The sequence below is a fragment of the Mus caroli genome, unplaced genomic scaffold, assembly GCF_978045245.1.
Source record: "Mus caroli unplaced genomic scaffold, Mus_caroli_1 scaffold_10, whole genome shotgun sequence".
Taxonomy (NCBI): Eukaryota; Metazoa; Chordata; class Mammalia; order Rodentia; family Muridae; genus Mus; species Mus caroli.
This window is the reverse complement of record NW_028227265.1, coordinates 30,408,859-30,423,788: the sequence shown is the minus strand read 5'-3', so window position 1 is coordinate 30,423,788 and position 14,930 is coordinate 30,408,859. Positions and strand designations below refer to the sequence as shown.

General features: G+C 33.5%; 1 protein-coding gene across 3 annotated transcripts in view; it reads right to left on the bottom strand.

The window, feature by feature from the left end:
• Cdh8 (cadherin 8) overlaps window positions 1-14,930 on the bottom strand; it is a 395,795-nt gene that overhangs the window by 59,792 nt on the left and 321,073 nt on the right. For all 3 annotated transcript variants that reach the window (XM_021169423.3, XM_021169421.3, XM_021169422.3), the window contains exon 10: window positions 11,741-11,858. In XM_021169423.3, coding sequence (XP_021025082.1) covers window positions 11,741-11,858 — 118 coding nt within the window. The remainder of the gene's footprint in view (window positions 1-11,740; window positions 11,859-14,930) is intronic.

Below are 14,930 nucleotides of genomic sequence, written 5' to 3'. Positions count from 1 at the left end.
AAATCCTACCAACCACATGGTGGCTCACAACTACCCATAATGAGATCTGACATCCTCTTCTGGTGTGTGAAGGCAGCAACAGTGTACTTATTTATAAAAATAAATAAATCTTTGGGTCGGAGCAAGCAAGGACTGATCGAGCAGGGTCGACCAGAGTGAGCGGGGTTGACCTGAGTGAGCAGAGATCCTAAATTCAATTCCCAACAACCACAAGAAGGCTGACAACCATCTGTAGAGCTACAGTGTACTAATATACATAAAGTAAATAAATAAAAGATATTACAAAAGGAAAATATGAAAATATTATTAAGAATATATTCTAGGATTAAACCATCCAGGTTTCAAAGAGAGTTGCTGACTAATAGAATGTAATCAGTATCTGAGCTGATTTATTCCTTTGTAATACATAGAAAAAAAATGACCAATGGCAGGTCGTATAGTGTAGTAGAAAATAATAGCCACACACTTTAACCATTGATTCTCTTAAACATAAAATATTAGTAAAAATACATATACTTATTTTGAAATCATCAAAGAACTCTCAAATTCCAAATTTATAAAAGTTTAAATTTGTAAAAAATGAATAGTGATCCATAATATTAGTGAGAATAATAAACAGTATTAAAATATTCTTGTTGCCTTGTGATGTTATTTATATTGCAGAGTGAACCAAATTCTTGATAAAGTTGCTATGTATTTTAGTTACACATGTTTGTTAATATTAAGAGTAACATTTTTTCTCAATTCCTCTCTTTACCTAGTCATAGAACCTATATATAATTGTATCTATCTTTTTATCTTGCTGCCCTGAGAAAAATAATTACAATTTTCTCTTCAGCATTTTGAATTTTTCCATGGGAGACATTAACCATTGACATTGACAACAAAATTTAATTTCATGCTGATTTAAAGTTTCACATGCAAAGTATGTTCTATGTTTCATCTGTTTGTCAGTATATCAATTTATCCATATCTATCTTTCTATCTATCTATCTATCTATCTATCTATCTATCTATCTATCTATCTATCTATCTATCTATCTAATCTATTAATCACTTATTATTTAACTGTGCATGCATTTTTTCATTTGTGTTTGCATATGTATAAGTGTGTTCATGGGTGATATACACAAATGTATGTATGTAGAAGTCAGAAGTCAGTGCCTGGCTTCATCTCAAGCATGCTCAACATTATCTATTTTGGTGACAGTTTCTTTCACTGAACCCAAAGCGGACTTATTCTGCTAGAGTTACTGACCAATTACATTTAGGGAAATGTCTGTCTTTTGATATTTTGTGCCTTAACTAAGTATTCTTTATAGATAAGCCAGACATTTTACATAGGTGACTAGAGATTAAACCTCAGACCCTCCTTTATGAGATAAAATAAAACAGCAACAACAACAACAAAAAAAAAACCCCAAAAAACAAAACAAACAAAAAAAAACAACGTTTTTCCTACAAAGGCATCTTTCCAGTCCCCTTCTTAAAGTGGTTTTATTAAAGATTTGAAGATATACTGGCATAATCTTGTATGTGTATTACTGATGTACATACTATTTGTTTCATTATTAAACTATTTCCTTTCTTTATTAAACAGAACACATGTTCACTGTATTAGGGACACTTGATATCTTACAAAAATCATCAAAATACGATGTAAAGTCATCAGAATAACAAAAATATTAATATTTCTGTAGGCAGGAAAGTCTTGTTGTCCTGTAGTTTTTTGCTATCCATAGGATATATTACAACAATTTCATTTTAAAAACAGTTGAACTATTATTTTACTCTTTAGGTTAGTAACCTGTATATCAGAAATTACCTCACTAAATTTGTAAGACAAAGTGTAAACTTCCTTCTACAAACATGTCCTTGAGCCCTTATTTTCTGAAACAAGTTTCTGATAAATAAGTTTGAATCAAATAATTAAATATCCCAAGAGATTTATTTAATTTCTTGGTTCTTTCTATAAAAGGTATGAAGAATGTCTAAAATCTAAAGTAGCATGAACAGCTGTCATCACTTTTTGAGTTCTTTTGGCATATGAGAACATTTTGTTCTTGAATAGGTCGAGAATTCTGCCACAACATACTGAGAAAGAGACACATAGAGACACATTAATGTTATAGAAGAGTACTTTTTAAAATAATACCATCTGGTATCATAATACCTAGAGATTTTATCCTAAAATTTCTGGAGTAAGTATCATATTCATATGTATGCATAATTTCTCTTGAAATTTCAGAAAGAAAATAAAGTATGTTTAGCTGCTACATAAATTACATATACTTCCCTGGGCATTTTGGTAAGAATAGTTCAGATGGAACATGGCAAGTCATATAGGAGGGATAGTGTGAGAGAAACAGACATAATAGCTGACAGAGTAGATATCTGCCCAGCTTTATTGCTGATTAAGGGCTATTATGAGTATGAATGTTGTGTGCTCTTTTTAACTGGAAACTGAATTATCAAAGGCAAAGTAGATACCCCAGTTTGAGATTAAATATCAACTACGAAATCTCACCAACATGCTTTGACCTTGCATTTAATAGTGTGCATCAACATTCCTCAACTAGACTTTCTCATATTAGAAGCATCAATATGAAATTAAGTGGAGAATCCACTGTTTATGATTATATATTGATATCACCTCTCTGACCAGCCAAATGTTTTCTTAAGATGAATATGAGAAAGCCAATGTAAATACTTTTTTTTTTTATGTAAGGATAGGTTCACAAATTAAGTACAGAATTTAGAATGTGGAGCACCCCACTCTAAATCATAGGATTCTGTAGACCAACTTATGAATTTTGATACCATAGAACAAATAATCCTGCAAAATTTTAGCATCCTTTCTGAGAATTCTATTGGTATTCAAAAATTGAATCCTTAGGAGAACATAATACACTATATGGGCGGGGAGAGGCAGTCAATATCTATTTTATCCACTACTTTATTTCCAACTCACAGAGCACTATCTGATATGTGTGAGGCACTAAATAAATGGGTATCAAATGAATTAAGAAGTGAATAATAAATAAATGAATAAATAAATATATAGATAGATAAATAAATAATCTATTATTAATAACCTCAGAGAATGTGAGAAAGACATTTTTTTGATCTCTAACTGCCTTAAGGGGAGCCATGAAGTACTGCAAAGGTAGCAAAGAGGGCCAAGTTCACAGGACCTGTTGACAATAGAAACAAGAAGACAGTGGATTATAGTGACTCTCAGTGAGTAGACCATAGCTAGGTAGAGAAGGTAGAGAACAGAGGTTTATATTCTATGATACGCTGAGTTCCATGAAGGAATTGAATATCTAACTAGTTTCACATTTTGAATCAAAAGAATAAACCAAGGGTTTAGGGAACAAAGATGGAAAATAAAAATGACAGCCAAATTCACTGACTTGTTGTTTTATTTTTATTATACTCAAAACTTTTAACTATCATTCAATACCTACATAACTTATTATTGATATGTTACTCCTATATTAAAGAGGGTGTAATCCCACAAACTCTCACATATCCCATTTTCAAGAACTATGCATAGTTTCTAATAGTATGGAAAACTCAAGTTTGCTACTCTTAATTTATATTTCTGTTTGTCTTACCATAATGAGGAATATATTCAGTGAACTATACTATGTTAACAAAAATCCTCTTTTCTTTCTCTCATTTACCTATGATTTAGTCATGGAAAAGGCTCGCTGACATGTTTGGTGTCTGGCCAAGTAGATTACTTCCAATAAGACATAGTATTGGTTATCACCCAACCACTTATTTCTGGTTTCTTAGGGATGATTTTATTTTTAAGTATTAGTGGGTAAAAATGGATTGATGCTTTTCACAAGAACTGTATAAGAAAGAGAAGACAAAGAAAAGTTAGCTACTGTTCATTTCCAATTTGTCGATTATGGACTTAGCACAGTAACGTTTTTGCTTTTGCTTTACTTATGATTTTGATATTAAGAACAACATAAGAGTAAATATTATTTGCACCTGGGGTTTAACAGAATAAGATTGTTTTTATTTTGTACAAGTTCTTATAGATTGTACAAAGGCATGTAAAGGTGCTAATGGACATGTAGCTTGTTATTAAGCCTGCATTGTCTGTTGTTCTGGGTTTTGTTAATACTTTATTCTAACTCACTCTGAGTCAACGTTCGCAATGGTCAGCCATGTATAATTCCCACTCTTACACTGCCACCAATTGTTCTCATTCTCTTCTTTAACTACTTCTTTTCTCCTTATAGCTTCTAAGCCAAACTCTGGGAATCTCAGGAGTTGGTGTGCCACATTCAGATCACACCCCAGACAGATGATCATGGATGCCTAGCATTTTGTCCAGAAAATGTTCAAATTAATGCAAAATGCATACTTCTACGGTGAACAGAGATGAAATGATTGCCAACTACACTTTGTACATTTTTAGAAATGGAAAACTTGCTTCGACTGATGGTTGATTTTAAATTTTAATATTAAACCTGTGTCTGTTTTTCGGAGCAATCATGTTTGCCTGATACCCACCAATAGCTAAGATCTATTTCTGAGCTTGGAAGTTGATGATAAATCAATAAATAAAATTAGTCTTCAAAGACATAAACAGTAGCAGAGCAGAAGGAAGCCTGGCTAAAAGTAAAACTCAACTCTAACTTGTTCTGTACACAGTACCTATTGTCCAGGGTATTCCTATATTTTTCTTTACAAGCTATTTTTAATTTTAGTGTTATTTAGAAGCTATTTTTCTTTAGAAGTTTCTTAGAGAGCAAACTGTCAAATCAAAGCTCTATACTCTAGCATCTTGAAAATAACAAATGTAAATGTAAGATAAATATGCAATACAGTTGATGGTTTCATTTATTTATTTTTTTTTTAAAGAGCTCCTTTATTAGAATTCACTATAAGGACTGGAACCAGTTGCTAGAAAAGTGACAGAGAAGCCTTGACAGAAGCTTTGAGAACACACAAGTGAATATATACAGTTTCTAAATTATATCTAAGTACCCTTCAATGGCTAAGCTAAATTGTCTCCCATAACACTCACTGAGAACTAAACAATAAGGCCATTGCTATGTCTGAACAGAGTAATGATTTTAAGATTTTCCAATATTTGCAAAGGACAAATGCAAAGAAATTGCATTTCTGAAAATACCCTTACCCATTAATTTTAAAAAGAAAATAATGAAACTAAAAACTAACATGAGGGTAAGAAAATAAAATCATCCCATTTTCTGATTCATATTGCAAAGTCATATATGGTAGAATAAAACAATAGATCTATTTACAACTTTCCATAGCTTACATATTATTCTTAATTGAAGTTTATAAATGCAAGTGTGTTTTTTATCAACAACATACTCCTGGTAAATATAACAATAGACAATAAATTATGTTTTAGTACAGCAGAAATCTTTTTTGTTTTAAACATAAGCTCATCTTGTATATTTGAGATGCCCTTGATTTCTTGGTGAAAATTGAGCCACGCATTTTGTGATTGAAAAGGAAGTCCTATCCTCAGTATGAGCAAAGACTGAAATAGCTATAACAATATCAAGCATTTGGTTTGGTGAGTATGTTGTGGGAAAATTTACTATAGTAATTGAATGCAGTGTTTTAATATTGCATTACAAGAAGAGCTATACATTATATTCACACAGGCATATATACATACAGCTCTCTGTATATATATATACAGAGAGCGAGAGAATGAACACCTGGAAATGGATGTGCTGACAAATGGGGTCTCTAGTAATGGGCACTTGAGGAAAGAAATGTAATTTTTGATAGGCTCTCATTACTTCAAGTACCTTAGAATGGCAGAAGAACTTAAGGAGGCCTATGATAATTAGACATAGCACACATGGTTTATCCTGTAACTCAGTTGGGAATAAACAAGGAAAGCTAATAATAGTCAAGTTCCATGTGGAGGCATGTAACTTTCTTAAGTATGTAAGGAAAGACCTATCTTCATCAGTAACAACTACAACAACAAAAGATCTCTTGATGATTCTGTAGGAGAAAAGATCTTCAGTCTGCGTGGCTTGTGATCAGAAAAAAAAATCTGCTTTCAGTTTTAGGCCATATATTTTTGATTAAAGGCCAATAGGAGTCTGATAATAGCTGACAATTGACAAAGGTTTAAAAAATAGATTGGCTGTCAAAATGTGTATTTACAGTTCCCATAGCTCAGTATTAAGATAGAAAGTGATCCAGAACGTTGAAAATGTGAACAGAAAGCCAAGCTTCACTTTATTGAAAGAGATAAAAAACAAAAACAAAAAGAAAGGAGGTAAAATTCCCTTTAGTTTTTGTCCTCAAGGCTAAATCTAAGAACCCCCATCTCCTCATCTTCCTCCTTGCTCTTCTTGAAGAAGTCATTTGTCTTTCTAAAATAATACCTTGAGGACTTTATTATCGTGGAAGAAGATTGTGTGCAAAGTCTTTTGGTGAGGATAAGTGACTTTATTGATAATGTCACATGCAAAATTAATCTTCTGTGTTAAAAAATGTCTATCTAGAAAAATTAAAGGAGACATAGTTAGGAATGATATGCTAAAGGAATGGAATTAAGCAATAAGATTCAATTGGCTGCTGGTAGAGGCTCTCAGAGGACAACAATGCTAGGCTCCGGTCTGCAAGCACAACACATCATCAGTAATAACATCAGGGTTTGATGCCCACCCATGGGATGGATCCTAAGTTGGGCAAGTCACTGCTCGGCCATTCCTTCCGTCCCTTCTCCATTTTTACCCCTGAATTTCTTTTCAACAGTACACTTTGGGTCCAACATTTTGAAGCTGGGTTAGTGTCCCATCCCTCCACTGGGCGCACTGTCTAACTGCTAGAGGAAGTCTCTTCTGGTTCCATATCTTCATTGTTGGGCATTTTGGGTAAGGTCACCCACATTGAGTCCTATGAGCCTCCTCCATCCCAGGCCTCTGGGATTTTCTAGAGATCCTCCCAACCCCTGACCAGTTGAGATAGATGCAGATACTCACAGCTAAGCATTGGATTGAGGTCTGCAACCTTATGGAAGATTTAGGGGAAGGATTGAAGGAAGTGAAGAGGGTTGCGACCCAATAGGAAGCTGAACAGTGTCATCGCACATGTACCCCTGGGAGCTGCCAGAGTCCATGCCAGCAACAAAAGAGCATACAGGGGCTTGCCTGAGCAGAGATCTGCCTTGTTTGGACTCAGTGGAGAGGATGTGCCTAATCCCATAGAAACTTGATGCCCTGATAATTGGAGGAATGCCTGGGGGAGGGGAGACATTTTCAGAATGAATGGTAGGGGGATGGGGGAAGAACTCTGCTAGGGAGCATCACAAGGGAGCCCCAGCAACACTTGGGATATAAGTAAGTAAAATAATTTATTAATAAAATCAATACAGCAAAGTACCAAAACCAAACTAAAAGCACAGACACATAAAAAGCAAAAAGAAATAAGATTCATATAGAAACAGATCATGTCCTCTTTATTGAGTGGTTTTCCACATCTTTAGAGATGTCTCAGAATAAATATATATGAATATATATATATTCACCATCCCAGCACAGCACAGTGGGAGCTAGGAACTGTTATCCTGGTGTTGCAGACTAGCGAACTGAACTCATAGTTAATTATCTATAGAAATAATATTCCTATGGTAGATATTTTCATAGTATAAAATGTATAAAACATATATACTTGAAGTAGGTCAACTTTAAGTTGAGATAGAATTCTGAAGATAAAATATGACTTGCAATCTTTCCAAGTAAATATTTTATAGACATTAAAGTAATGCAAGGAAGGCATGTTTACTCAAAAGCTCAATTAACGGTCCCAGTCATTTATGTTAACAAAATAATTTGTTGAGAAAAAAGATACTTATTCTTGTGTTTGACTGCATGGCCTCATATATATTAATCTAATGCTTTTTCATCAAGATTCAATGACATCCTTAGAGTGGATATCTTATCAGTCAGATTAGGGTTAACTCAAACTTTTCCAAGTGGAGGGAAACCAACTTCATTTGAGATCATGATTTTTGCTAGATTTTCTCAACAGTAACCAAGAAAATACTAAGTTTAGGGGTAGTGTGTATTTTCCTCTCATAGGCTGTCCTTAAACAAGAGAACTTCAGTTTCTAGATTTCCCTGAGTTATGTCATCTCTGTATTTTTTATGAGCCATTGAAGTTCCCTTTTCAGCAAGCAAAGATGTTACAAATTCGATCAAAAATTATTTTACCTACAATGTGTAGGCTGGGGGAGATCAGCTTCTGCAGATCTCAAATTTCCTGCAAACAAGATATTTCAGTATCTGTAAAAGGTCCATTTATCTTTCTTGTCTTCATATATTGAATAGTTGGGTATTTTCCATTTCCACAGTTAGAATAGAAGCCAATACTAAAATGTGGTCAGCAAAACTCATAGTTGATAAATTCACCCAAGTAAAATATGAAGAAACCAATGTCTATACTAACAAATTAAAAGATTCATGGTGCTCTGCATTTTAGGTGTGCATAACATATTGTATTTCCATATTTGACCTTCTGTGTTCCCTTCTTCCATATTGAAATCTGCCTTCTTATTATGGTACAAATATTATTCTTATATAGTTAATGTAAGGATTATTTATGAAACCATTCAACTGTGTAGTATAAAAGACACAGTCCATTTCTATTTCATTTTGTCTATGATTATGAATTCATGCAGGAAACATTGCAGGAGGACCTATCTACTTAAGAAAGATCACGAGAATTCTGAGTTGAAAGGCATGACCACAAGTTTCTTAGACATGCCAAATATTTTCTGAAGATCAAAGTAATTGAGAAATTATTTCATTCATCAAGTGTAGATTTGGATATATTGGATATTTCAAAAATTTACAATGGTTTATTCTCAGAGACTTAAATCTATAAATTATCTCAGTTGAGAAGCATAAATTTCTAATCATTTAAAAGTCCAAATTATGGACAAAATAAATGATTACTAGCTATAAATATAATTAGAACATTTGACTTTATCTTATGTTTACAACATTAAAGATATCACATTAAGTAATAATGTAAAAATATCACCATTACCTTTGCATTCTCACAAGCATCATTAACAGTGAAAATACTGACAGATTATCTATGTACTAACTTTTATAATCTATATGTCTATCTACCATATATTCATACAACTATGTAAACATTTTAAAATTGACAAATATTTTGATTATTTCAATTGCTTCTGTATATTATTAAGACATCTTATTTTCACAGCAATTATTCATACAGCAAAGCAGTATTAGCCTATGTAGCAAAGTCTATGAATTTATAATCTAGGCAAAGGCAAAAAGAGTATAAACTTTACATATATAATCCAAAGGCTTCAGGTTCATGATTTACTTTATGAGGGTTTGTTGAAGGTTTAGATCCTGAATCCAGAATCACAGTGAACAAATACCCTACATTCTATAAGACAGTCCTAGTTTATGGTGTTTTGCAGACATAAATATGAACAGCAGCTTCTTCCACTTTAATAAAAATATTTCCCCTTGCAATAACAAATTTTCCAGTCACCATATGCAAAACAAATGACCATATGATTTAAAATGAAAAATTGTTGTATACGAAATGCTTTTTTAAATCCTAAGTCACTGTGTAACACCCAGAGTTGTTTTCAGACCTGGGAGATAGGCCAAAGTTTGGGCTTCTCTTTTCTAGAAACATAACAAGACATTACATGCAACTTTAAATATTCTGTTTAGAGTTTCTTGAAATTTATGACAGAGCATTCCCTTTGCATTTCTTTCTACAAGTTTCAACATTTCAGAGAAAACATATGAAATCCATTATCAAATGACACATTCCTTTAAGAAGTATTATCATTTAAAATAGAGGCTGGAATTAAACTTCCTCTGGAATCCAGTCATTTGCCTTCCCATTCATCTAACCCTTGGGGTATGCTTATCTTCCAGGATCACAACTATAAAAAGGCAAGTCTTAAAATTATGGACTGGGTAGGGAAAATAAAGATATCTGGATATGGCAAATGAGAACACATTGCTTCATTCGACTTTTTAAATGAGGGGTATTTTATACAACTACAATCTAGATACAAATAAGGTCAGAATCGAATAAACAGGGACCACATTATTGTACATTATCGTAATTCTTGGGTTTATCAATGGGCTTTAAGCATAACTATATACATGAGATTTCCATAAAAGATAACTCCTGCTTATCTTCATAAAAAGAACAAAAATGATGTTATTGGATAAGAGTTTCTGATTGGGGTGACTTATATGTAAGGATTCCATCTTTAGGGAGAATGTTGTCACTTTAATGTCAATAATAATGGAAGCAGGCTAGGTAAGTAAAGTCTGTATAATGACCTTCTTGCTTCCTTTTCTATGATGCATCTACATTTATCAAAGCATCCTCAAAGGGCTAAGTTACATTACAATGAAAGGCAAGGCCATGATACATTTGACATGAGCCATAAAATGCTGTTTTATTTCATAACAGAATTTTCTTAAAAGACATTAACCTCCTACAAACTGAGACAGCAATATCCCAAACAGTTATCATGCCCCAAAGTTCCCTGTGCTAATTGAGTACAACTTCTATATTGTGCATTTAAGAAAGCAAAGAAATGCCTATTAAAAAAAAAAAAGAAAAAACCAAAAACAGAAAACTGACCCAGACAATACTAACAATTTTGTTAGTTAATACTAAGATAAATATGTTGGAGCCAAATTAAAGCTACAGTCCTTTAAAATATGGTATCTGAATAAATGTGAATATATTCAGGAAATAATGTCTTAATGGTTGAACTACAGCCTGTGATTACAATACACCGCACTTAAAGGAACAGTAGCCATATAAAGAAGGTTCTCAAGAATAACAGACTCAATTAAATATTCTCTGTAACTAAGAGACATAGAAATAAAATTAATTTTTATTACTTTTCAAATACTACTGATACAAAATTTCCTTCACAATATGAACTAACAAGTACCCCCCAACACACACCTCAGAGCTCGTGTCTCTAGCTGCATATGTATCAGAAGATGGCCTGGTTGGCCATCAGTGGAAAGAGAGGCCCATTGGTCGTGCAGACTTTATATGCCTCACTGCAGGGGAACGCCAGGGCCAAGAGGTGAGAGTGGGTGGGTGGGGGAGTGGGTGAGGGAGGGTGGGGGGGACTTTTGAGATAGCACTGGGAATGTAAATGAAATAAATGCCCAGTAATAAAAAAAGAAAGAAAGAAAGAAAGAAAGATTTTAGGAACTAATGGTTATTATTAAGGTTGGTGCAGGATTAAAACACATACCTCTACTGGGTACCGACAAACCAGGTAAAATTAAAATAGTCTTTCCCTAAAGACTTAGTAAACAATTAAAAGTTAACAACTCCAAAGTGCTAACTAGTTCTTTCAGTAACAAATATCTCAGGATCTCAGACTTCTTGGAAACATTTAGAGGGCAGTAAACAGAGCTTCTCATCTTGTCAATGAAAGTACTCCCTTGGATACCATTAATTTTCATCAACAGTTTTCTTATCTGTAACATCAGTATTAGAAAGAGGAAGTAATGTAATTACCTTGCAATGCAGCTGATAAACTGGCTTTCAGCTACTCATGAGTGAACAACAACAACAACAAAAAAATAACTTAATCATATTTTCCATTATTGTTTTGGAAACTGCATGTCATCTCCCAGTTTCCACCCTGAATCAGTTCAAAGTCCTAACATATTACCTTCATTTTTCTTGATGGTGAAATTTGGGTTGTTGACCATTTCTGGAAGAAGGCTGTACAAGAAAAAATGTCCGTTTTTGGGATCGTCTTTGTCCATGGCGCTTACTGTTTGAATGACCTGTAATATAAAATCATCATCAGCGCTTCTGATCATTTCAGAGGGCTCCCATTACCTGTAATATTTCAGTGAGATCCCTTTTGTGGCCTGGTACTTTAGGCCAAAGACTCATTTTCAGCTTTTTAAATGACCATGGATACTTTGTGCCAAGGCTTTGGAGCAAACTCCATCACTTTAAAACCTCAGCTGTGATAAATTGATGAAAATTAAGAGCATTACCTTAGTTTCCATCTGGTGTCTGTGGCTTGAAATAGCAAAGTTAAGTGTATTTGAAAACTCCAGTGGGCAATTACAGGTTTCTTTCCAATTTGTATATTTACGGGCATCTACAATGAGATTTGGAACTGTTATGGGGATTGGAGAGGGCTTTTGGGAGGATCGTGGAGGCATGATTTAAACCTTGAATCCTCGCAGCTCTTCTTTACCCATCAAGGTATGCGTGGCTACCAGATAGAGTTTCCCTCAAACAAAGCTCCCTGGAAGAAACCTCGTTGAGGAGTTGTATGTGTTCTCTTCCAATAATGCAAGCTGTTTTTAAGGCTAGTGGATAATAGGTGAAAACTATGCTTAGGATCTTATTCTGAGATGAATAGATTATAGGGATGACTATTGTGCAGAGAACTGTTTAGATGGGCACAGCCTTTTGGAATCCTACACTGAATGTGCTAGTTTCAGTTGCAAAAACACCACCAACTTAATACCATATTGTTTCCTAGGATGACAGAAAACTATCTTAATTCTCATGTATGATTCTATGATACTTATGACTTCAATGTGAAACATTAGAAAAGAGCTCCCATGGTAAAAATACGAGGGCTTATATTTCTAATGCAAATAGCTACCATATGATTACTATGTGAATGAATCATGGCAGCCAAGAAGATGATAGATATTATACAACTGTGGACGCAAGGAAATGATCTATAATGATAAAGGGTTAAGTGTATGATGATAATCGCTCTAAATACTTTGTGTATATGTGAATATGAATACTGAATCGGACTTTGGAATTTTCAGAAAAGAAAAAAATCATGTTCATGAATAGGTCACTATTGTATTGTGCCATATGACTTGTACAAATTGATGAACCATATATGTATAACTTACATATGATTGAGTTTTACATCCTATCATTATAATATACTTGGAAACACAATAAAGTTAACAATTAATATTTACATTATGTTTGCATTTTGTTAAGAAATATGTCTAGTTACATTCTAGAACTTATTATAATTGCAGTCAGTTTGAGTGACCCTATGACTCAATGTAACTGTAAATACAGGTTACCCTTAAGCTGGAAATCCTTAGTTAAGTCAACCATTAGGATTTTTCTTGAATTGAATTTCTCTCACTGAAGTCACAGTCTTAGTGTTCCTTCTTTAAGAGAAGAGTTTGACACATTCTAAAATTTTGTTTCCTTTAATGTGTAAAACGCAAGAGTGTTTTTTCCAAGGGTAAATTGATATTTTTGGTTAAGTCACATAATACTCTTATGAAATGCCAAATGAAATGGTGTTCCTGATTATTGCTTTTGTTTTAGTTAAAGACACTGCTTCTCATCAGAGACCTGATTCCTAGTCATTTGAAAACTTTTGCTACTCCAAGAGGGAATCAATCTAACTCTAACCAGATTTGAAAAGAAAGAAATTATATTTACTGTTGTTAAACACATAGCATATATGCTTCAGCATTTAAGAGCATGGAGAAACTCTGGGGTCATAATTTCATAAATATAAATTAGAATGGGAGGCCAAGGTAAGTAGATGTTTAATGAACACAATGCTCTTCAGAGCAGCACAAATGAGGAGCTGTTTAAGAGACAAGTAGAAACAGACACCTTTAGTTAAGGCCAGCTCTGTCAGAACCTCATGTAATAAAATCAAGGAAAGACAGAAGTCTCCATTGAATCAGATGTGCCATCCTTTCCCCTATCTATACAATCTTGTCACCACAGACCTTCTGTTGCCAGGTTCCACAATTTACTATACATGTGCTATATGAAGAATGGAACAGAGGAAGAGATAAGTTCTTTATAATCTGGCATGAAGTTCAGTCATAAAACAGGGCATTTAAAAGGTATACATGGATAAATTTTCCTATCATTTATATATAATGTGAATGTGTTGGTTCATATGTGCTGATGAAATTATCTATGTAAGGGCTATTTGATTAGTGAATCTACCATATTAAAAATAATGCACACAATTCATAATTTTTTGCATGTGTAAAGGCATACAGGTACTTACCACATCATGTCTCATAACTTTTGTCTGAACATCATACTGGAAATGAAGCATGCTTTTTCCATCACTTACATCAACCAGGATTCATTAGACCTCTTACCCACAAACTGTCAAGCCAGAAAGTGTCATGGCAGGGCATGTCAATATGAAGGTCCCACAAACGAAGTGATTCTGATACAGGCTCAAGTCTGAAACCATTTATTTTTTAACCATTTCCATGACAGAAAATAGTGGCACTCATGGGTCTAATCATTAGTTAGAAATAAGTTTTGTTTTAAGAATCAATAATGTTAAGTTCATGATGTATTGGAAAGGAAGTAATCAAAATGGTGAATCTAATTGACTTAACAAATATCCCATAAATTGGTTGTGGTTAACATTTTTGGTTAAACTATATTTAAAACTTCATTTTATTTTAATTCAGATAACTGCTAACATTTTATCTAAATGTTGATCCTGGTAAATATTTTGAAGGACATTGTGTCACTAAAATACATTAAGATAATTAATTTTTCAATGGTTTAATAACATCTGAGTTTTAAACAGTGGAAGAAAAAGAATGTGTTCAAGGTAGTAAATTACAGAGAAACAGCATAGAAGGCATGTTGAAATCTCAGAGTTTCAACTGTGAGGTCTTATGAGCTCTGTTGCTATTTAAATAATTAATCCTACATTGAAATTTGTAAAAATGTCCAGAGAATTTTCAGATGATGAATGTGTACCTAGCTTTCAGTTTAGATACCTTCCCTATTTGTAGAGTAACTATGCAATTAAGATAGCTAAGGTTTAGCCATTTTTATGAAATTTATTCAGTTTGAGTGAAGAC